The sequence below is a fragment of the Zosterops lateralis genome, assembly GCF_965231275.1.
Source record: "Zosterops lateralis genome assembly, chromosome: 8".
Lineage (NCBI taxonomy): Eukaryota > Metazoa > Chordata > Aves > Passeriformes > Zosteropidae > Zosterops > Zosterops lateralis.
In genome coordinates this window covers 8359702-8385016 of record NC_139768.1, presented here as the reverse complement: position 1 = coordinate 8385016, position 25315 = coordinate 8359702, and the positions used below count along the sequence as shown (strand labels likewise).

The 25315-nt window shown below is 35.2% G+C and overlaps 1 protein-coding gene across 8 annotated transcripts in view; it reads right to left on the bottom strand.

Moving 5' to 3' along the window:
• PPP3CB (protein phosphatase 3 catalytic subunit beta) overlaps window positions 1–25315 on the bottom strand; it is a 46635-nt gene that overhangs the window by 3802 nt on the left and 17518 nt on the right. Inside the window, exons 6-15 of one of the 8 annotated variants that reach the window (XR_014590615.1) lie at window positions 21390–21529; window positions 21214–21291; window positions 21021–21115; window positions 19406–19531; window positions 17396–17473; window positions 15850–15876; window positions 12821–12905; window positions 11821–11918; window positions 2358–2416; window positions 1682–1753 (exon numbers count right to left, since the gene is read on the bottom strand). Coding sequence is in view for 7 of the 8 variants with exons in the window: in XM_083866325.1 (XP_083722451.1) it covers window positions 4511–4689; window positions 6358–6387; window positions 11821–11918; window positions 12821–12905; window positions 15850–15876; window positions 17396–17473; window positions 19406–19531; window positions 21021–21115; window positions 21214–21291; window positions 21390–21529 (936 nt within the window). In the remaining variant the exon portion in view is untranslated. The other 7 variants (XM_083866325.1, XM_083866328.1, XM_083866326.1 and 4 more) reach the window with 7 other exon arrangements.

The following is a 25315-nucleotide window of genomic DNA, read 5'->3' as shown; positions in this document are numbered from 1 at the left end:
GAAGCTTCAAGTCCAGCAGTAATAAGCAGTGTCTTCCTTCAGCAATGCTTTAACAAGTAACAATTGTATTTTAGGACACCCTCTCACACTAACAGCAAAAAGCTATTTCTAGTATCTCTCAGGCAAAAATCACTAGGGCTGGTAGAGCTGGTTCCAAGATGACAAACCTTTCACTCTGCACAGCATGAACATAGAGGTTTATGAACAGCAACAAGCGATTATCAAGTGTATCATACCAAAAAGTTTATATATTTTACTCATATCAGTCTGCAACCTAAATCTGATTTTTTAGACTATAAACTTCCTTTGATATAATGGAGAAATACAATTCAGCTGAGTCAGATTAATTAGTTCAAATACAAAACAGATGGAAGTTGATTTGGAGAGACTAGAAGACATTCTACTCTGCACTACTTTGGTCACCCTTATGGCAAGTATCCACTGAGATACATATACTTGTGTGTATACAGATAACTACCTGTCAATCAATGGCTTTTCAAGCTTGACCAAGATTTTTATAAGCTTTGGTTCTTATTTATTTGTTCTTGAACAAACTTCCTTACAAGTGAAGCACCTTAACAATAATTAAAGCATATTAGTGCATATGTATGTTTTTGTGTGACCAAAAATCCCTACCACTTCACTTGTCATTCAAAGCAAAATGTTGATTAAATGTGGTTCATACGTACTATCACAAGAAAATGAACATATGAATAGGCTTCTATGGTCTATTCTATGTGAATTTAACACATTTACCTGTTTTATGGCAAAAATATTTTCATTACATGCTAGCAACAAAGAATTGTTAAATGGGTAGCAAGGATTGAATGACTGACAATGAAATTATAGCAAAAAACGGGCAAGGAAGGACTGAACAGATACTGTCTATCCTGCCTCTGAAAAAGCCTTAATTTTCTACCAAACTTATGTAATAATACTTTCGGATTAAACATTAGGAAAAAAGCAAGCTGTCATGAGTCTTCCCTCCAAAAGCAGTCAGACTCACAGCAGCAGAGACCTCCCTTGCTAAGAGAAAAACAGCCTCAATCCCAACCTTACTGCAGTGAGGCCAAGCTTCACAATTCAACACGTAAGACTGGAGGAATTTTTCCATTTCACAATTGATTTTCATAAGCTTTGAAAGGAAAGCTGTTTCACACTATAACTTTGGGAAGTGAAGGTGTTTGTTTGCCATTGAACTGGATATAGGTAGGTTGTGAACTCGGCTGCTCTTCCTCCTTCGGCTCAGTGCATTTCCTGACAGCACAAGGCCCTGCTGGAAAATAACTCTCCAAAACCTGACCCAGCTCAGTCTGTCCTTCTGCTTCTCAGTTCCACCATCACACAGCTGCACTCCTTGGGGCAGTCAGAGACCCCAGCCCACCTCTGAACCCTCTTTGCTCCAGGTAAGCATACCACAGATGATGGTCCCACCCCTCAGCTCAGGGAAGAAGTGACCCACACCTGTCTGAGCCCAGGGCAGGGCACGGAGGCACTGACCAGTCCAGCTCAAACCAGGAACCTGCCATGCCTCTCACAGCTTTTGCTGCCTGTCTCCTTGTCAAAGCCAAGCCTCCTCCCCTCCCACCTAAGAACAAACAAAGGACATACAGGTGACTTCTTTTTTTCTTCCCCTCCTTAAAATGCTGATAGCATAAAACAAGGAATACAAACTACTTACAGTTTTCTGGGAGTAAGGAAATAATTTCTTCTCCCAAACAATTTAAGAATTAGACACAGCTCCAGACTCCACCTTACAGAAACACAGTAGCAAAAAATGAGTGTCTACTCTACAAACAGGAACACCCCCAGGCACAACCCTGCTACCTGACTACTTGCCTAAAGGGTGACAGGAGACACACAGCATGAGAAATCAGGCCAATAACCACCCAGTGTATTTTCCTTTACTGCAGATCTGCCTTCGTATCTGGCAAAAACTACTAAAGGAAGTCCTTACAGCAGCAAAACAGATACTGCAAGGGAATCCTTAGAGAAGTGAACATCATTGCTGCTGGGCACTTACTGCCATACAAATATCAGGACCAGTTCTCTCCAATTACAGTGAGGTATTTCCACACAAAGATTGTATCTGTATTTTTTTCATATACACAAATCCAGCTACTTGAAATCCTCATCACGACCAAGATCTGAGTATCAAATCAGGACAAAAGCTTTCTCGTGAGGTTGTGACAATTTTCCACTAGCACTTACAAGAAGAAAGGTACCATCACCAAGTTAATAATAAAATTTCAGTTGTACTTCATAACAGGTGTCTGGTCTGCTCTAATATGACACCGTATGCAGACAGTGCAGCTCTCAGGGATGGGAGTGCTTCATAGAAAAGCCAAAAAACTTACCACTTTTAACTTGATCTTCTGGACTCAAACTCTGAGAAGAATTTCCAATTAGAATGCATCTGCAATAAAGTAAAATTGAATATTAAAACTCCCCTTACCAACAGTGTGTCACTTATCTTAATTCTCATCCTGTTTGGCAGCTTGTCCTTAGTTTAAAAAGCATACGCCAAAAGGCTAATTTGTGTGTCTGTACAGAGCACCAAAACAATTTTCTCCCTCTGCGCAAAAAGCAGCCCCAACACACTTCAGTAGATGAATGTTTTGTTCAAACCAACATATGAAACACAGCTATGCATAAGAGTCTTTTCTAGAGTCCACTAACCCTGCTCTAACAAGCCTGTACAAACCAGAAGTGGATGTCTGTTTCACCACACACAAAATACTTCTGAGACAGAACTCAAAAGCAAAAAAAAGTAGCAGGAATAAAATTTAAATTACATAGTGTTTACATTCAACTAGTTCTCTGCAAGGTAAATCTGACCTTTTATATTTTTGAATGGCTTAAAAACTAGACTATTTTGAAGACTATTTCTAAACAATTAGACCTACGTATGCCAAATAAAACCAATACACAGTGATAGGAGCCGCAGCCCATGCACAAAATTTATTGTGTGCTACCGTTTATAAAATACTTGAATAGTTTGGAACATGCATAAAATTTCCAACTTAGGGGTATGTACAGATTGTAGTTTATGGCAAAAAAAAAAAAAAAAAGAGAAAAAAAAAAGAAAAACAAAAGAGAGAGATGAACTCTAGTGATGTAAGTTTCAAGTCGTGTTCCAGGGGATGAGAAGGACATGGAGCAAATGTCAAAATATATAACAAAGTACACTGGCAATCAGTACAGTCCATTATTTGTGAACAAATTAGCACAGGGCTTCAATTTTTATTTTAACCAAGCAGTCCTGTAGATACCAAAATACATGCAGTCTCAAGTTTACACTTTCACTAATGCCTTAGCAGTTGAACAGAGCAATTGCTTACGCGCTGCTTTGCTTAAACAAAAAAAAAGTATGTCTGATACAGGTTCAGCTTCCTTTACAGATTTAAAAATAATAAAAAGCTTGCAGCTATTCAGCCCAGTGATTATTAGCTATTTATGCAACCGTAATACTCACAATAAACTAAAAGTACCCATAACATCTAGGTAACCTATAGATGTACATCATAGGTCTATATATTAAATATTTGCAAAATGAAAACATGCATACACAAAATACAATGCCAAGCTTTACAGACTTGATATGAATCAAAATTTACTTAAACAATGTACAAAGTTCAATTAAAAGTACCTTAAAATTAACACTTCCATATTTTTCTTACTTTTTAAAATTAGTATATATAATTTTATTTTTTTAAATTCAAGGTGGGGAAAAGTCTTGAAAAAGCTGGGCAAAAAAAGTTTCTAAATTAAATATTTTTTTTTTAAATCTGTGTTCAAGTAATAAACATTCCTACATAGAAATCTTCTGATAAGCTGTAACTAAAAAATACAGTGAATACAATATAGAATTAGCAACATCTAAAGGAGTACACCTGAGGTCAGCATTTTACAGAATGACCAACTGAAATTTTTTGGCATTTTTTTCCTGTCATTTAAAATACAGTTTTTGCAGCCTCAGATATTTTAAGACCATTCTAATCTATAATTTTAAAGACATATCATGAAACCAATGTCCATTAATAAATAGTTAGCTCTTAGGGTTGTATTTGAAAGTCTGATTTTAAAAAAACAAACAAACAAACAAACAAACAAACAAACAAACTACCTCTACCAAAAGAAAAAAAAAATCCCATTTGTAAACTTAAAAGTGTTGACAAGGTAAGCGTAAGATGCTAGTCTAGGTGTGCTTTAGTGAGAACAGTCCAATCCTTTCCCCAGATCTCTTCCAAAGCTGCAGCAGCCAGTGATGGATGTTGGTGTGAAAGGGTGAGGCACACGCTCCCAGGAGTTGGGTCACCGTGTAAGAGAGGGGCTGTTGTCTCAAAAGCATGATGGTCTCTCTTCAGTGGGATCAAGTCAGATGGTTTTCCACCTCGTGTTAAGTAGTCACTTCAAGTGATCCCCCTATTTCATTTGTTGTCACATCAAAAAGCAGTAATCTAGGAATTCTCAGGCAGGACATGAGTGAGTAAACCAGAAGCTGATGTGGTCACTGTGCATTGTTGTTGCCAGTTCCATTGTTTCCATTGGCATTTGCTGTGTTTATAGTATTAATACCATCTTGGTGAAGAGCATCTTTTCTTGGTGGCATTCTCTCATTGATCCTATCCAAACCTTTTGCTTCTTCAAAACTGCAGATTCTATGTTGCGGAGAGAATCCTCGTATTGCTTAACAAAATGCAAATTTGATATGTCAGTAATAGAAAAGTAAGTTGAAAGCATATACTTTTTCTAACAAATGATGTTTAAAAAAAAGATAAAAAATCAGCCAAAGAAACTCATGGCCCTGCAAACGGTATTGCTAAAAGATTCTCTAACCTGCTTTCCTGAAATGTTCACAGCAATCATGATTTCAGTTCATTACAAAAAGAACAAGGTATGGCAAATATTCTGCGAGTAGGAATCAAGGGGTTTAAGCCCACTTGATTGCTTCTGCGTGTCCCTGGTGGGGCCAGCTATCACTGCTGTGCTTTGGCTGCCCAGCTCATTGGGCTAATCTTAACATCCCCCTTCTCTTCAGGGCAATGTCAGTAAGATCTAAGCAGCACAGCAAGTGCAGTGGAGGCAAAGCAGCAAAGGGTTACAAAAGTTGTGGTGGATTTACATCCTGCACACGCACCAATGGCCTGATCCTGCAGTTTTCATGCAGGCAAAACTGCAGGATGTGGTTCACACTGTGCTGATCGTGTGGATGATGGAAATGGACACAACCACAATCACCAAGTTAGCACTGTGGTTTCAGCAATGGTGTCATTTAAATACAGATGTATTTAAAGTAAGTATAGAAAATAGGTATTATTTTGCTACTGATTATTTTGATGAATGAGGTCTGTAGTTGAATTTACACCTGAAAATGGCTGACCACATAATAAGACTGAAGTCTTTGGGATGAAATAATTCTTTGGAGATTTAAGTACAGCTTTCCACTCACAACAACAGGACCTCTTGCAGGTGTGTGTGAGAACAGAATATGGCACTTGTTTATATTTTTGGAGATCTGACTTCCTTAATTAAAAAAACAAAGAATACAGTCATTAAATGGTGCTTTGCAACTAAATCTGAAAACCCCAAAGGCAGCTCTCTCAACAGCTATGCTGCTTGTCATTCACTTCACTGAATTCTGAGCAAGAAGAAACTAAAGTCTCTCTGAAAAGAAACAATCTGAAGTTGAATACTCTGAACCAAATTAATTTGACGGCATTTTGCTCAATACCACTAACAGAGGACGTATATACAACTTATTTAAGCACAGAAGCACTAATAATCCATTGAATTTATATGTCTCATAAATACTAGAAATAAATTTGAACGATATATTATATTCAAAATCTATAGAAAAAAGTTATACTTCTTGCACTATCAGAGAAAGTTTAAAAAAATGTTCAAAGGCATTAAATGTATTTTATGAGAAAAGGCATGCATAAACAACCCTCCTTCCACATATAACCATATAACCTCCCTCCCCACAATCAAACAAAACCTTCAGTTGAATGCAGAAAAAAACCACTAAACATTTCTATTTTTAAGAACTTCAAGACAACATCACATATCACAACATGCTATACTACAAAAACCTACAGCATATTCTGTAAAAAAAAAACAAAAAACAAAACAAAACAAAAGGAGACCAAAAACCCCCAAGAATTTCCCTAAAATATTAAAGATAATCATCATCCTAAAGCCAGAAATGAATGTTACATGTAAAATAGATGAATCAATGCAGTTGATTCATCTCTGCTTGTGCAAGTTGAAAATAAAACACACCCACACAGAGTACTTTTGAATTCCCTCCCAGACACCACAGATCTCTGCCAAGGGCAAAGACTCTGATCATACCTTTTTCAGCCTCAATTGCCTCTACAGTGGCTGTACAGAAGTGAGCAGATGCATGCAAAATGAATGAGAAAGATGAAGAGTGTAATATCGCATAGCAGAAAAGGCAATGATCAATTTAATATAGTATGCTACGCCAGATTAGATTACAATTAGTTAAAATGACAATTCAGTTTTTGGGGGATTGTTTTTAAGTCTAAGTGAAACTTTTCCTAAATTTTAACTAATAGAGTTTATCAACTAAAAGCCTGTCAAAGTAACACTAATGAACTGATTAACTATACAATTCTGTAACTTTTGGTTGTGATTTGTGTTTTGGCTTTTTTTAAGACAGCAACAGAAAACTTCAATTGATGCTAAAGTTGTGGTATGGTTTAAAAAAATACTAAAAATCTATTTGAAACTATTTCTGAAGATTAAAATTCATTAGTGAGCTTCACTGAATTACCAGGATGGACACTATAAGAATAACACTACCAGCATTCTAATAATAATAATAAATTCTTTTTCTCTTTAGCTCCCTGGAGTTAACTAGTACTTCAATTTCTCACAATATTTTAAGCTAAAATGGGCATCTCTGAGAACTGAATCATGAAATTTAAGCCAAAGAAGACAAATCTAGGAAGTCAGATTTGCAAAGTCTTGTAAATTGTTTAGTTGAATCAACAACAAAGTCTACAGCAGGAAGAGGTCTGGATTTAACATAGTCTTAGTGGGTGAATTCGTGTGAATTTGAAGAACTTGTAGCTCACTAGCTGTTTTTCTAACTAAAAAACTGACAATTGCTTTGATTTATTATGTGTAAGATCTTTCTTTACAGTTTTAGCTCTCAATGGCAAAGCTTTAACATAAGGTTATAATCATTATTATTATTATAACCTGAACTGTAGCTAAGTCAATCATGGTAACAACTTTTTACCTCCTCTACTATTTCCCCATGCCTCTAATACCACAATTTCCAAAATATTGAGAAAAAGTAGCTTACATAGTGGTAAACCTGCTTGTGCAGTGCTTCATGCATACTGTTAACAACAAAAATCATGGCAGAGTATTCAAGCAAGTGCTGGGGAAAATACCTCTATAAGAAAATAGGGCATTAGATGAGAATAGAGTTCTTTAAAGAGATTTAAGTTTATTACTTCTCATTTCCTATTCAACAAAACCAATCACTTACACTATGCCTACACTATGTTATGTATGAATTGCCTACACTGTGTTTTTAAGCTCACTGTTGCATAAGATTCTAATTTTCACTGGGAGAGTTTAAAAAATTGGATACTTGCATTAAGTAAGTATCCCATAAATACTATTTTATTTCATAAAATAATATGAAATACTTAATGAAAATGCAGCATTTTGAATTTCATACACTGCACTTTCCATGGAACAAAAATGAAAAAATGTTAAAACAGTTCTGCACTTAAATCTACAGAGACAAGGGCAACTCCAGAATTACATCAAAAAGCCACTTGAATGGATGTTTATTTATGTTTACCTTAAGGGAAAGAAACTTTCTCTATTTCTAAAAATAAATTACCTTAAGAATTGTTTTAGAAAGCTACCAAATACATACTTTCAAACTATAATCAATTTGCCATAGAAATATGAAACTATGTAAAAAAACCACCTCTTTGCACCATTTCCTGTTACCTGTGGAGTCTTTGTTTTCAATCTTTTCCTGAAAAGATCACGAATACTGATTTATCTCTGCAAATTATGTAGCTTGGTCATAAATACAAATTTCAAAAATTACTCCTAGTTCACGCTACTTGTAGTACTACTATTCCAAAAAGACCTTGGAATATTCATCACAGTTAAGAAAAAGATAATTTTCAACTTGACATTAAAGAACAAACTGACTGGAAAATACAAGCACTTAAAAAACCTGTAGAGACTCAGTTTGGAAAATAATTTTGTTGGATTCTCTTTTTTTTAGGTATATCTAAACTAAAACTTTATTCTTTGTAGATTTTGATAAACCTCGAATAAATATTAAATCATATTAACAGGCAATTCTGAAGTCTTTGCTCTGAACATTTTCAACTGAGAGCTGATTTTAAGCAACAGGTTTGAATGGCATTTCCATCCTTAATTTCAGCTCTTCACTTGTTTTACTTGGATGGATGTGATAGAAAATCCTTGCCAATCTTCAATATAAACACAAAAAATTATCTTAACTGCTTTCTGAATAGCAAGGGCAGGAGTTCAACTGATGTCCATGGAAGCACTTAAAATTTTTAATTTAGACTTGTGTTTAGTATGTTGCTGAATAAAGCTTTAGGTGTTTTGTCAGTTTTTAGCAGACGTTGGCTCAATTTGGAAGCTAATTTTATTGAATTCAATTCACAAAATAAGTCACTAGAAATCTTATTTTAAATAATAGTACTTAATATGATCTTTATTATTTCAGCTACTATAATAATAGCAACAAAAATAATAAAAACCAAATTTACATTATAAAAAAATCAGAAATATACAAAGGAATGATTTCCCAAAGTCTGGTTTTATATATTTATATATATATATTTATAACACATTAAAGCTATCCAAATGTAAGCTATGATTAATTAAAAAAAAATCCATACATTTATGGGAAAAAAAAAAAAATCCTACATTAACATCTCCCATAGGATGCAGGCTTGCATTTTTTTCCCAGAATTATGCTTTTGAGCTGAGCAGTCTTTGTTTAAGCCTTTGGCTGCAGTCTGCATTTGCCATTGCCCCCTGGGCTGCTCTGTGCTGCAGTGAGGATCTGTCCCAGTGCTGCTGGGATGGCAAAGCCAGAGGCAAAGCCAGCAGGCACCTCTGCTCCGAGGAGGAGGAGGAGGAGGAGGGCAGCAGCTCACAAACACAGCAGCTGAGCTCAACAAAGTCCTGAGAGAACAGTGGCATTTGCTAACACCCAGTATGGAAAATGTTACTGACATTAAGAGCTGTAATAGGTGTATCTGTGTGTATGCCTATTTGCCCTGATAAAATAATTTCAGCCCAGCTCTCAAGAAAAATGTAGATATACACTCCAATTTCTTATAACTTTCAGAGCTGCTTATAGATTTAACACTAATCAAGGTGCCATTGAAAAATGAGCATTTGTAAGACTGAAACCAGGAAAACCTAGGGCTTGCTGATCAATTTTGTGTATTTTTAAGCAAACAAAAGAACAGAATAAAAAATTATTTCAATTAATATTATGTTCTTTTACTTTTGCAAGCCTAAACTAGTTTTGGTAATTGACAGTATACTGATCAATATAGTAAAAAATACTCCACAGAGTAATTAAATATTTGTAGTAAGAAATCCTACTATATTACTATCAGTGACTGTATTTTTGTCAAGAATATAAGCTCTCTGATACTACAGTAGTTTAGAAAATGGTCAGTTACTAAAGTTTTATTTTATTTTTGGTTTACTGCTACCTTTGCAACTGAGCATTATAATTTGAAAACTACTCTTTTAAGACTGAACCAGTAACATGCTTATCAGTAAAAAGATGTTACTTCAGTTTAAGAACTAACAATTGGCATGATTTATTTTGAACAATCAACATGACTAAAACAAATGAGGTATATTAATGTAGTGCATCAGGGGATATTGCCATCAAAAGTTCTAGTCAAGAAAAAACCACACCCACAAAAATCCAGAATGGATTTTGTGCACTTTCCAAATGTCCCACATTTTCAGTAATGGTTGAAAGTCATGTGCTTTATGTAAAAGAAATTTTCTAGTCAGTTTGATCCTCTCTGGTATTTGTAATGCAACATGGATAAAAATTTGTTAAATGAGTGAGAGGAATGCAGACTCATTTTTTAAGCATAATAAAATTTCTTATTAAATAATGAAAATTAAAGCTAGAACAGATGCTTTTGGAATAGTTGAATGGATTAGGAAACATACACCATTTCTTGTTATAGACACTCACAAAACAATCACACACATACACTGGACATATAAACTTACTTGTAGACATTATATGTCCACTGAAAAATGATTTAAAATGTGAAATTCGTGTTTCAAAGCTATTAAAAAACAGCTTTGATAATTTAATAGAAAATGTAGTGAAAGGCTTTCAAAACACTACATAGAAAATATATGGAATTCAAATAAATAGTCTAAATCATGAAATGAGAAAAGCAGCTACTCTTGGAAAATAGATTGTGTAAAAAGTGGTACTCACATATCACAATCTTTCAACAGTTATAAAATTCAGTGTTCCCATACTAAAGTTTTATGCTTCCTAGTAAAGCCTGAAGGTGGCCAATAAAAAGTCTTTGGACATGTTTAAGAGTGCTGCTGATATGAAGTCCAGTTTCACATTGATGTTTTTTTAGTTATTCACCACTGTGAACAGAAAACATGGACTTCATTCTTTTAATACACTTGGTACAAGCTCATAGCATCCTCCCTAATCCTAGTTAATCATTATGGGCCTTGTGAAAAATATGATCCAATGATTCAACAAACTACTAAAAAAAGAATGAAAACCTTTTACAAAATATTCAATGAGCCAGATTACAGGTATATTTTGTATAGAGTTCTTTTTATTTTCATGCAAAAAAAATATATGCACACTTAATAACACCCTTTTATTTTGATTTATTTACAAGTTTTAAATTCAATCCCTTTATTCTCAACTGATTTTGTAACAAATGATTGAATATTTTCAAGTACATTATTGTTCAAAACGCACAGACAATGTGCAGCAGCAAATGCAGCAAACCTCAAAAACAAGGTGCTACAACATTGCTTCTACATCAAGAGACAGACAAGTGTCTGGGATAGTGGTTTAATTTTAACACTTATACAGACATACATCTATACCTAGAGAGAGACAGACAGATCTAAGAAAGCAGCTACATCTGCAGAGGAAGGAAACAGCATGTTACAAGGACAATTCAGGGAGGTCAATTATACATAGAACATTTGACAAACAACATAGAGAACAAACTTTGGCATTAATTACCAGGGTACAAAACGTAGCACATTCCAATCTGTCAATGGAGTGTAATATGGAACTATGCAGTCTGTAGCTGTTTGTTAATATTAATATCAACATGTATTTGACATTGTCAATGAAAATACTAACACGGCTATAATAAAACCATTTTAATGGAGAGCACACAAGTAATGATGCAAGATTACATTGCCATTTTTGTATCTGTAATGATTAAATGCCTCAATACGAGATCTGTAAGGTCACGTCACCTGGAAAAATTGTAAACTAAGGAAGCTCAGAGCCTGAAAAACATAGCCTGACACAGCTGAACTAATTGGCTTTTAGTTTTATACCCTGGGTAAGTATCCATTTCACATTGCCTGATTAACACATAACACTATGCTTGTATCAGCCGCTAAGACAAGAACTGAAAAGCATAAGAAATTCCCTGCATGCATTATGTGTGGTGTTAGCAAAAGAGTGAGATGTGCCCCAGTCCATCTGAGGCACAGCAAGTTGCATAACATCATTACCACTTTGCAGGGTCTGCCGTCCTCCAGCCAACACTCCACTAGGTAACATTCCAGTGGGAGTCAAACCCTTGAGTGTCAGCACACTTTCACTCTCCTCCCTGTGTGAAAAAAAAACCAGTAACAAAACCTTAAATATCTGTGCGTGAAAACTTGCAATGGAGTAAAATAATGGATGGGGAAAGGGAGAGCCTAGTTTTGCTGCGTTTTAGGCATGTCGAGACTAAATGTAAATCCAAATTGCAACAATTTAAAAAGCGAAAATAATTGTATTCCATACCAGTCTTTCCTTTGCCTAGGAGCTGTAAATGCTGGCTACTTCTGAACCAAATTCTGAGCAATTATTCACATGCAGGTTCATTAGCTTTGAAATGAGCACTGAATGCCTCATGAGGTACTGAACTTATCTCACTACCATAAAACAATCCCCAATTTTGTTTTAAATGTCTCTACTTTGGGAAATAACAACTTCACAAGAATTACCCCTATTTGAGCAATTATGTTCTGTGGAAAACCAGATCTTTTGGGTAAATAGGATGATGAAATCTCTACATTTGAAGAGGATGGGGTATTTTTTAAATAGCTGAAAAAAACCCAAACCAAAACTGGAAACAAAGCCCCTCTACTCCTCAAGTTCCTGGTATGTCAGAGATTTTCAGAGTCAGTCCTGACCTCCTCCATTGCACCCTTGATTTCAGTCTTTCTGTCTGTTATTGCCTTTCCAATACTCTTAGTTAACAGCTGGACAAACAACATGTAAACTAAAGATCACGTTCTCTAATTTCTTGAAACATGTAGCAAAAATAACTCGAAAATATTCTTTTTTTATAAAAAGAATTTTTAACCAAAAATTCCACCATCAACAGGGTGCACCAATATGCCAAACAAGATTCTGATGCACAGTGACCTCCCTGAAAAATCTTTGGCATTCATTATCCCAAAACAGAGGTGTTTACCTTGCATATGTAACAGGGGTTTAGCAATGCAGAAATCATGCACGTACCTGAGAACAGAGAAGACTCTTGCCATCTTGCCAATTGCACGGATTTTGTTTCTGATTATTTCTTTCCTCGCAGCAGCTGTACCTACTTTCAATAGAAGACAAAGAGAGTCTCAAGCTCATAATCATTTAGAAGGTCATTTTATAAAGTGCGTCAAATTTAACACAACTGTTTAAGTTCAGTGTTCTTCACAGGAGGTCAGTACCCAAACACTTAAGGGCACAATGTTATCAAATCAGAGCTTCAGAATGCCAGCAAAACCACCATAACCTCTGTGTCCACAAGGCACACACAAAAAAGTTTAGATTGTTCAGAATGATTTCCTAAACCTAGCAAGTGTTTGAACTACCACCACTACAGTGTAGTAACTTTCATAACTCATTTGCCTAAATTTTACACTTTAAATCTTAGTATTGACATGTGCGTATATCAAGATGTAGGCAAGAAGCCCAATATAGAAGCCAAAGAGATAATAAAGCCACAAAAAAAAAAAAAGATTTTCTAATTGTTACACAGCTGCTGAAGAGAAAAGACTGGTTTCCTTGTTTTTATGTCAGCTACCCAAGACACAACTCCATGAAAACCCCCCAGAAAATAAACAAGCAAAAATTGCAGTGGTACCTTTCTTACCACTCTTCTGTGTTCCACATCATCTTAGGTTTGCATCATTTGCAGAAATTACAAATACCAAAGATCTGGAGTAAATACTGCACATTCCACAAGGCAGAGTGATACCACTTGTAACAAATGAAAGTGAAGACAAAACTCTGAAAGGAGGCTTGTGATTGGGAGGGAGAGCTACTTTTGCCTGCCTTGACAGGAGAACAGAAATACCTTTCTCCAACACTAAGTGTTTCTGGTTTGTTTCAATGTATAAAAACCATCCTTCCCCTCATCTTACTTTCCCTTTGCCAACTCCTCTATTTCATTCTTTCCCTTTGCCAACTCCTCTATTTCATTAAAATAGTAGAGGCAGATGAGGAGTTATCAAAATCAAAATCCTTACTTCTCCTCAGCCATTGGAGAAGGAGAGCATTGATCACATCAAGGTAAGAGTAACTCAGTCATACTGTGAATTGAACCACAGGGGACCAAGAGTGAACAAGCTCAGACAGGTCTTTCAGGTATTCCAGAACTTCCATGTACAACTTCAGTGTTGTTCAGTCTTGGGAGAAAGGTACACAGTAAGAAGTTGGCAATTTAGCCAACTAAATTGCAAGGATGTAGAAGAGAGGACCACAGAAGTGGGCAGAGGAAGAGCCACCTGTCCAAAATTCTCCTACTTGCATTCAAAAAGGAGCTGTGGAAGAGGCTGTTTTCCATCCCTGCTCACTACATGGGGCCTTTCTGAGAGGGTACAGACACTCAGGCACAACAGCCACACTCTGAGAGCACAGCTGCAAGGACACAAGGCCCTCTGTGGCACAAGAGTGGGAAGACTTTACACCCTGAACACCAAACCAAATAAAATACAAAAGATAAAGCATGTAAGGGAAAACAACACAAAACCACACAAGACAGAAAAGGTGCGATGACAAAGAAAAAACATGGGCAAGAGAAAACCTTTGTAAGAACACAATGACAGAATCTTGGGGTATGACAAATACCTGCCAGTCCACACATACAAAATGAAAAAGCCAGGAACTGTTGAGTAAAGGTTTTTTTAGACAAAGTTACAATTTTAACAGACATCAAACTAAAACAGTGACAAATAGGGTGGCTCAGGAAAAATTTGGAATAGGACAGTATGAAACATTCAATTTTTACTGAAAATAATTTCCTTGAAATCTTAACTTTTCATTTTTAAAGTTCTAGAAATTTTTGTGTTCTCTCTTTGAACATTACTGAATAGCCACTTGAGAGTTTGAAAAGGTCAGGGCTAAAGGGAACATATATTTCTAAGTTCCTCGATTTTCCTTCTACCTACACCAATCTGCAGGCTTCACTGATGCCAAGCTGTAACATGCCAATGGGAAAGACTTCAGGCACTGCTAATCCCTGTGCTTTAAAATGAGAAAGGTTGCTTTGGGGTGTTTGGTTTGTTTGAGGGGGCTTTGTTTGGTGTGACTTTTTTCTTTTTTTTTTTAAGATGATCTCTCATTGTCCTGGCCCTCCAGAAGCAACACAGCCAAGGCAAAAAGCCAAATTCATTACTCCAGGCTGCACTAATGTGGCCACTGAATCCTGGTTACTTAGAGAATGGCATCTGCTTGCAGAAGAATGCCTTGATTACACCCTAAATTACAGGAGATATGACAAAGAACTTCCCCATCTCCCACTCCCAATGCCTGCACAAAAAACAAATTCTGAAACACTGACATGTTATACCAGAAACATAACTTCTGGAAACATTTATAATCTAATGCATTCCCAGGCATTAGAAATATTCTCTGGAACCAACGAATTTACACAGAGAGAAAAATTATTATTAGGCAAGTAGTAGCCAGAACAATTTCTCTGTACAGAACTATCTACCCTGTGATTTCTGAAGCACAAGTGACAGACCATGAATTTAAGTTAGTAAGTAGCCTTATTTTTACAATTTGCACCCAGCCATCTTCGAAATAGCACAGAAAATCAAGAAGTACTTTTTTTGACATCTCAGTTAAGAAGACGAAATGTACTACACAAACCAGGTTTTGGAACATTTTATAAACACATTCCATGCACAACCTTAAAAAAACAGCTCATGAGGAAAGAATTAAAGAGCAAGACAGACAACTGAAAGCTCCCTACACATGCAGGACCAAAGATAAAATTTTAGAAGTAGGTAAAAGAATGAAATTCTACAAAAAAAGGAATGAAGAAAGGAGGAAAAAAAATCATGCACAGAAAGACAGATGTCTTGAAGTATGACTTCTGATAACAAAATACACAATTCTTTATAAAAGTCCCATTAAAGTGCTTAATAATAATCATAAAATACTACATAACAACTCTCAATGAGAAAGGTATTTTCTCATTAATACTTTATACTGTCAGGTTCTGTGAAGTCATATTTCAAAACAGTCCTACTCTGTCTGGTCTGTACCTTTTTTATTGCCATATATGAGTCGCTCTTCAGATGGAGAGTCCAGAAAAAAAGGAAGTGAACGATGGAGAAAAAGGTGAGTGAGACAAAAAAAAAAAAAGATATTTAACTTGGCAGTGGTAATAAAGAAAGAATGGAGAAGAAATGTGAAAAAAATAAAATGGAAAATTGCAACACTTGAAAATGCATTCATCAAACAAGAAGTGGAATTGTTGAGAATATTTAAAATTTGACGAATAACAAGTGAAAGCTTGAAAGTCAACAGTTGAAAAAAAATCCAACCACATAGAAAGATAAAGCTTAGACAGTACCTAGATGGCAAAGAGATACATCAAGCAAAGAAATTGTTAAAGGAGACAGAAGAATAAAATAATTCAAATTAGGAAACTATAGACAGGGCATACGCAACCAACTGACAACTGCAACTACTCTGGGAAACATAAATCCTGATGTCTCAGAATAGCACCTAACCCTGCTTGGTGCAATTGCTTTATGTTCACTTTAGTAGATTTACTTGAATAAAAACCAGGAATTGACTGTTGGCAGGATACTTTTGAGACTTCCATTTTTTCCCATTTCTGGCAATCATCTAAACAGCAGCAAAGTTGAAGTGGTTCAGAACCAATGGAAAACACACAGCTGGTTAGCACAACACTATTCTGCTATCAAATCTGAACACAGTAGTTATCAAAAGCTAAGAAAGGGGTCGTGTCTCTGATATCTCTGATGTCTTTATAAACGATCCTTTCATGTCCCTCAAAGGCTGCTGAAAGTTTTCTTCCTCCTCCCCCATCAACAATTCACCAGATCAGTTCTGTTATTGTATGAAATGAACAAATCTGAAAAATGTTTAGGTGTGACATTAAGCACTTGTGTAAAAAGCCCAACAAAACAAAGTGTGATATGCTAGGTCTTTATGTCACTGTTGCTTCCTAATCATCATGCTACAAACCTTTCATAACAATCTACTTTGTATCACAGTTTGAGACAAAAAGATGTTATAATTCATTACATGAATAGATGTTTTACAATGTACATATACAAGTTGTCCTTAAACTCAAAAGTAGACTTTAACTTGCATTTCTGAGTTTATTTATAGTACTTCACCATAAAAAATATTGTATCTGTTGTTCTCCTACATCAACTGTTACTGAAGGGCAATAATTAAGAAATTTAGTGTATTATAATACATTTATTCTAAACAGTAGCAAAGTAAGTTAGTATGTTTCAAATTTTAAGTGTCAAGATGTTTGGAGAATTTCCCACAAAAAGTCTGTTTTATATTGAAATAATATATGATTATTTGCAAAAAGTTTGTTTTAAATAAAAATCACATATGAGGATTTGCAAAGATTATTATTACAGCTTCTTGATCACAAACACAAACACAATTCCCTTCTCTGCCCCACCAAAAGCATTGCTTTCTACAGAAAAATTCGAAGGCAATTTCGTTCCAATGGCAGGCAATATTACACAAGTTAAAGTTAACTATTGTTCACAAGTTATTACCATTAGGAAGATTTACGGATCTTAAAGTAAACCCTACCGTCAAATTGATCTTCTCCCTCTGTCATCAGCTCATCATCAGAGCAAATGCTCAAAACATTCACCAACATTTCAGTTACTGTAGAGGAAAAAATAAACCTTAATTCATTTTGTGTAGAATTTTAAATATTTCCATGCACACAAGATAGAGCTAGTCACCAGCAACTCTAGTGAATGAGCTTCTCACACCACTGCCATTGCTCAGTAATCTCATTCCAAAATAAGTGTTTTTCTTGATGTGAGCTGCCACAGAATTTAAAAAGCTCAGAAAAAAACAAGCAGCTATAAATTATACAAATAAACACTAAACAATCAAACAATATGAAGAACACTCCTCTCTTACACGGAGTTATTTTAGATAAGGAAACTTTTTTTATAAATTAGTAGTTTTACATTAAAAGTCAAGTATTTGAACTAGTTTTTATGCAAACTTTACTTAAATATGAAAGATTCTGAGTGCTCAAATTCAGGCTTGATTGAAAAAGCTATTCTATTCCTGACACCTGCAGGTATGCAGCGGAAGTACTCAAGCAAAAAAATATTAGACTATAAATAAGGGAGTTTGTCTTTTCAAACTCACCTTAAATATATCAACATAGTGGATACAAGCCTTTTGAGATGAGTTTGTGTATCTTTTTTTCTCTAGGAATATCCTTATTCTGCAATTCAGTCTTTCTGACATATATCAGACTCTTTCTTAAAATATTCAAACCTTCCAATATTCAGAGTATTCAGAAACCTATTCAAAAGGCAATTGGTTGAAAGCCCTGTAAATTGCTGCCTACATTTATTCGTGACTAATTCATACAACTCCTGTGTTATCTACTGTGATTGTATTCCTCATTCTTGGGAAAGAGTTACTCTCTACTGTAAGAGAAAAACCCAACCAAATTATTATGGTTTTGATCTGATCAATGCAGACCAGACCATATTGACACTAAATCCTCCATCAAAAGTGGAAGCCTGCATTTTGTCCAAAGGCAAGGCTACCTACGAGGGCCATGACTCCAGCAGTCTGAAGCACTGAGCAGAGCAATGAAACACTCAAACTGTTAAATAAGCTGCTCGATGGCATTACCAGCAACACAACAGAAGCAAAATACACAGTATCAACCCTTTCCTGTTGAAAACATTATCTACTGCATCACCAGGCAAGAGAGATATAAACAAAAACTTCTTTCAAATGTCAGGTCTCTTCATAAACATAAAGTAAATTTTTGAGTGGGTTAAGCACAGTAAGAAGTGTCCAAACTATTTGCATTTAACTGCTTACCAAAGGCAACATAAGCAAATCTATAATTCTAGGTTTTTATGTCCTTACATACATAACTGCAAGAAACATAAAATTTATTTAAATTTATTTTATTTGAATTAAACTAAATTACAAAGAATTTTTTGAGGAAAGTTAAAGAGCTCTCCAGATCTCTTTTTATGAAAAGAGCAGTTTCTGTCATGGAAGGATTTTAAACAGACCCAAATAGCCTCTAACCTCGTTGCTTGTCAACTGAGGACTACTTGGGGCCCCAGTGTCCTAGATTCAGAGTTATCATCTCTAGAGGGAAAAGAAAAAAAAAAAGGAGGATCTGTGCTAAATTATCTTTTATACAAGAAAAATTATAACTGAAAAACTTTAATGAAGGTCAATCTGTTATATCTATATAGAAAAGTTAACATTTTACATGAACATCTCAATATAAATTTATACCTGTAACTACACAGAATTAATAATGTATTTAACTTAGCATTTTGTAGAATATGAACAATTTAAATATTAACTTCAAATGCAGTTCAAAGATACTACTTAACAATGCAGATGTACACCCTCAATAGAAATTATAATTTCTGTTAACATCGTGGCTATATTAGATGCAGTTCTAACTACCTTGACTTAAACAAGTAAAGAATAATGCAATTCATCTTTCATTGGTAAATGTGTTTTTCAAAAAGAAAGTCTTCCCAACATCAATCTGGAAGGAATAAAGATATTAGTTGATGCATAATATCTACTAACCTTTTTCTCCAACAAATGGCAAAGACCATGTGAAAACATCCATAAAATTTGGTAGCCAGTAAGGATGAGGAGAACAATTGAACTGACGAATATTCATCACATTGTTTTCATATTTTAATACAGCAGCTAAAATGAAATTCAGACATTTTGAAAAGAATGTTTAAAACTTGTGAGCACCACAAATGTAAAGTCAAAGGTTTGACTGAGGTCTATTTATACTGTAGATTAAATAATCCCAGGGGTATTCTCCTCCCCTTCTTTCACAGTATTTACAGAGAGGTAACTAATGGAGCACTTTGGATTTTTACTGTGTATGTTTCACTTTAAGGTACTGTTACATGTCAATATAGGTCTGTACTATCCTACTTTAGGTCTACAATAAACAAAGATTTTTAGAAGTCCAGAAAAGGTATAATTTCAGTGACTTTAACAAAGCTAACTCAGAAGAGAAGTATATTCAGTATATGCAAATTCAGGTTTTATTCTTCATATGTGTCTTCCCATGCTATAAGCCTGGAGTAAAACCATAGACATCTAGAAGATGAGGGAAAAGAGAAAACATGAAGAAAAAAGACAGAAAACCAGAACCGTTCTAAAGCTAAACAAGCAGTTGACTCCATTTTTTCTATACTTACACTTGCATCAGACTGGAAATAGCTCATGTGAAAAAAGGTTCTATGAACACAGTATCCATAGAGATAGTGAAAAAACTTGAAAAGCCAGTTGAAGATATTTTTACTTCCCCCTTACTTTGCAATCAGTGAAAGTAACAACAGCTCATACTTTCCTGTGTACAGTTATTCAACCTACAGAAGTGGTATGGGCTGGGGGTGGTTCTTTAAAGGTGGGTGGAAGAAAATGCAATGTATTTGATAAAAAAAAAAAAAAAGCGTTGGATTCAAAGAACACTATTTGATAATCTGGAGATCATTCATTCATCATATACTTGAACTGCCTTACTTTAATATCATACTTAAATTTCAGAAGGCTTAATTTTTAATTTCCATTGTTGAACTTTATTCTCATCTATGCATACTAATTCACAGCTAAGCTCTTCTCTGTAATTCTGACTTGTAAATCTTTCTCCACACTATTAAACATGCTTCCCCTCTTCAACTCTACCTTAGCAGAGGATGGACAAAAATAGATTTCCTGTTTTATACCTCCTTCTTAATAGTTCCAATGGTGATCAATATTTTGATCACTACTTGCTCTTTCTTTATTTTCATATGTGACCATTATGGGAATTATAATCACAACTGAGATGCTCAGATGCCACAATACACAATGCAAACCACCTTCCCTGCCTACTAAAGACAATCAGAGGAGATTGCACAAAACTCATAGCACAGGGAAACCTTGCCTGACTGGATAACATCAGTAGATTTAATCACAAGTACTAAATAGCAACAACTTTCACAAAGGAAACTTCTGACTACACTTATGCTTCAAGGTACTCCTCTTACAGGAGCTTGTCATTTATGGCTCTTTGTAACTTTCATTGATGGACTTTTTTTTGTCCTTTAGTTTCCTAACTGGCAAAAAAGCTGTTAGATTATCTAGTCAGACAGTTTTATTTTATTATAACATACAATTACTAATAACAAGGTCTTACCTTTATTATTGTAGACATCCAGGTAATTAGGTGCTGAAAAAATTGTTATTAAAGATGGGAACCCTGTAGTTTGACTTTTCCTGTACATTCTATAACTGCAAAACCAAACAAATAATATTACATCTTACAGCAAATAAGCAATTACATTTTATTTTCCATTGTGATTATTTCCTTGAAAGATACAAATACTCACCCTGCATCTTGTGCTTCATGTGCTCTAATGATTGACAACAAATTATTATTTTGCAAAAATTCACAAACTGCTGGATAGCTGTGAAATGAAAACAATTATGAGTAAAAGATATTCTCTTAAAATAGTCAGGAAGAGTCAATACTAAAACACCCAAGTAGGTCATAGAATACTCTCACCTATAAAAGTATGAGCATCCTCTGACTGTATTATGACTGAAATGCTCTGGTGAATTTTCATTTCCAAAATCTTCTGAAGGATCTGACCACAATAAGTCACACATTGGTCCAAATGCTGGAGGCTCTTTGAATCTATCTAACTGTTTAGAAACAAAAGGCAACAGCACAAATACTCTTTAAATACTAATTATTATGTTTTACACATTTGTTAACCTACATATCCATCAATACCAAGCATTTTTAGAATAAATCCCAACCATATCAAAGAGAAGTAGTTTCTGTATAGTTTTTCCTCTCCTCCTCATGAAATAAGGCACAGGCATGCCAAAAGAAACCTGTTAAGAGCAATAAGATTTATTAGTTGTAAAAGGAAGGGAGATAACTTCCAGACTGATGGATATGTGTAATACAAGGTCAAGATACAGACAAGGAACAAAATGGTCCTTTTTCATGCACATGCCACATCTACCAATCTGGAGACACTACCAGGAATCAGAAAAGAGAAACGGTACAGAAAACAGGAATTACAGAAGAAAAGCATGAATAATTAGCACCAACTAGAAGAGACTAAATATGTATTACAAAACAACCCTAAAAATCCAAACCAAAAGAAATAAAAAACCACCCTGAAACACCCGTCTCCACAATGGATCATTTAACAATGTAATGAAGATGCGACTGGCCCAGCTGTCTCAGATTTTTTTCATACAAGCTTTATTTTTCACCTCTATCCCGGATGTAATGGGCCATAAGAATTTTGGGATATGTCTGCATTTTCTCTCTTGCTGCTTCTTTACTGATTCTCACTTGAAACACCTATTTTAGCAGCCTGCAACTTTCCTAGTAACCACGGTCAAAAGGGGCAGAAGTTAAGGAGCAAAGTGCATTTGTTAACATAAAAGGAAAATACCCTGCTTAAGTAAGTTACAGGCTATCAATCTCTGATGTCCCAGAAATGAAAATAGATATCCCAGGTTCAATGTAAAATTTATTTGGTCTTTATGTAGCTGGAGTTTGTTCACAAGATGATTTTATCCAAGAAATGTAGGAACGGTTCTTTGATGGACAGTGCATTTATCTCACTTCACTTCCCATACCAAAGAAGATGACTTTGATGGTACTAGAGAACACTTAACTCTTCAGGACAGGCTCGAAGGGAGGTTTGGTGAGCACCTGGTGAATTTGAGTCTAACGGTCCATAGGAATCCATTCAAATATGGAACCAGCAGTAGTGCCAAGCTCTCTCATGCCCTGGAAAATCAGAGCTCCCGAGGCTGCCACCTGCAACATAAGTGGAGAGGTCCAGATCTTTACAAATTCCTGCCAGATAATGGTAAGGCAGGTATTAACTGAAGTTGTTGTTGGAATTTATTCAATATTAAAAATCCTGTGGTTTAACATTTCCCATACTGGATGATAAACCTGGTATGGAGTATTTCTTCCAGATTGAAGAAGTCAGTCCATCAACTTCTGCAAGTACCTGAATTTCTGTAGATTAAACCATCAAGTTTCTAAACCTCCAGCAATAAATTTGGGTCCAGAAGCTAACAGAGGCATTCACACAAGGAAGTTTCAACTTTCTGCTGATTGATGTTTCCTGCAATACAGAAGGCTGAAAGTCTAGAAAACATTTCTATGAATTATTCTTTAGTCTTCAAGGATTTTTCTTATGATTTTGGCCAAATGGATAGAGACATTATAAATAAAAGTTTTGGCTGCCTGCAATTAACACACCTCTCTCCCAAACTACTTTCTCATAGCATTGAAACAATGCAGCAGCTATTGCCTGAAGTAAGGTCAGTTTGTAAAAAATAAATACACTTGCATACACACATACTACATATACTTACACACACACCAGATCAGTTAGAAACTGATGTCTTGACTAGACATTGACTAACTGGCGTAGTTCTCAAGATATCTCAGAATTTAAGGAAATATCACTGCAAGTCACTCAACCCAGACTTCATATATCAAATCAGAATAATCAGTTTAAGGGCTTCTCTATTACTGGCACAGCAAGAAAGTTAAAGGACACAAGTAAGTTCAAAACACTTGTTACTGATTTAACTATTTCTGAATGTGCTTTGACTATAGCAAAACAGAATCTCAATACAAACTGGCTCAATATTTTTCTAAATATGATTAAGATAACTGAGAAAGACAATTTTCAAGAATAAGAACCAATATGCCTGGTGCTGAAACAGAGGTAGGCAGTATAATTTTTATTATAGTGTAAAACATTTAAATCTAAATTATTTTCTAGGTACTATGCAGTCAGGACAACTAAAGTGACATGCATTATACCTCCACATGGATGTTCCAATACAGAAGTACCAAAACCTGAGAGGCAGATTAAGGTACAGAAAATTAAAACAATTTTACTTTTGAGGCAAAAGACCTTCACAGAAGTTTCACACACAGACACCAGTTTTAATTAATGTGTCCTAATTTTCTTGAGAACTATCACCTAATAAAGCTGAACAAAACGAAATCTCAGCACAGAAAGGAAGCAAGGTATTACAAAGACAGATTCTCAGTCGTGCTGCCATGTATTTCAAGGCAATTTGCTGACCAAGTCTTAGTATCACCAAGAGCTAAACAAAAGAGTGACCATCTGCTGTAAATGAGGAAAAGAATTATTTGTCTCTCTTTTTCAGAGTCCCCATAATCTTACCTGGATACTTCCTTCTTTCTAAAATGCTAGGTTTAAAAATCACAGTTCCTGGCATTTTGTTTCAGTAGAAGTCTTGGCAGTGTAAATGAAATCAACTAAACAGCATCTCTAAGTTGATGGACATGTGTCTGAAAGAGACACTCTCTACCAAGACAATCAGAACATTTGTGGAATTTATATTCAGAAAATAAAAATCAGATTGCCACAAGCTTCACAAATTTCCATTTTAGCATAAATATGAAGCACCTAGAACAACCTTTCTGGCTAGGATTCACTGTCATGTCTAGCATGATAGATGTCCTCTTCTGGAAGTAAATTTATGACACCAAAACCAACAATTTAAATTGTGTAGTTTAATCACCTTCCTGCATGTCAATACTGATGAAAGATTTCATCCAGAAGAAATTGCACCCTGCACAGAAGTTTTCTTTCTTTTCTTAGGTGATTCCTGCACTATTTATAGAGCTGTGATTTCCCTTTTATGCCAGAGAATTATGTCCTTGCAGCAAAGAGCTCTCCTCAGTAAGAACTTCTGCTAATAAACCAAAGGCCTGGAATATTATACAATTGTCTTGATTGCTTACAGACAATTTCAAACACCACATTTGTACCCCAAGTATATGATTTCTTCCTAGATCTAAAACGAGCATTTCACATCACCCCTTTAATTTAAATACATTTAAAATATCAGTGCACGCCAAGGACTAAAGCAGTTATTGACTCTGCTGCCAATCCATGACTAGTGCCTTTTTCAGGTTATCAGATGATTCTTTAAAAACAAAAAAGGCCCACGGAACAGTTCTATTAACACTGCCTTACATTTATAAACATGTTTTTTGTCAGAACAAAATACAATACAGATTTTCATATATGCATACAAACATTTCACCCTAATGTAGCCTTGAACATTACAGAAGCACATCTGAAAGTACAGGCCAAAACAAGAGAATTATCTTTTTAGTTAAATTTACTTGACACTTTGGAACCTGATTAGCTGCAAGACTGAGACTAACAGAAAAATTAATCATAATCCTTTTATGACAGTGGCTTTCCAAAGTGTTTTTCCAGAATATGTTTTCTTCATACTGCTTTTCAAAAAGCCTTGACCATGCTTCTTTTCATCCACATAGTGAGAAGTGTCAAGGCTTTGTAAGAATGGCACTTTTAGTCTCTTTGCTTTCTTACTTCCCCTTCTCTGCACAAAGCATTTGGATTTCTGTACACATTAGTATTTGCTTTGACAATGCAA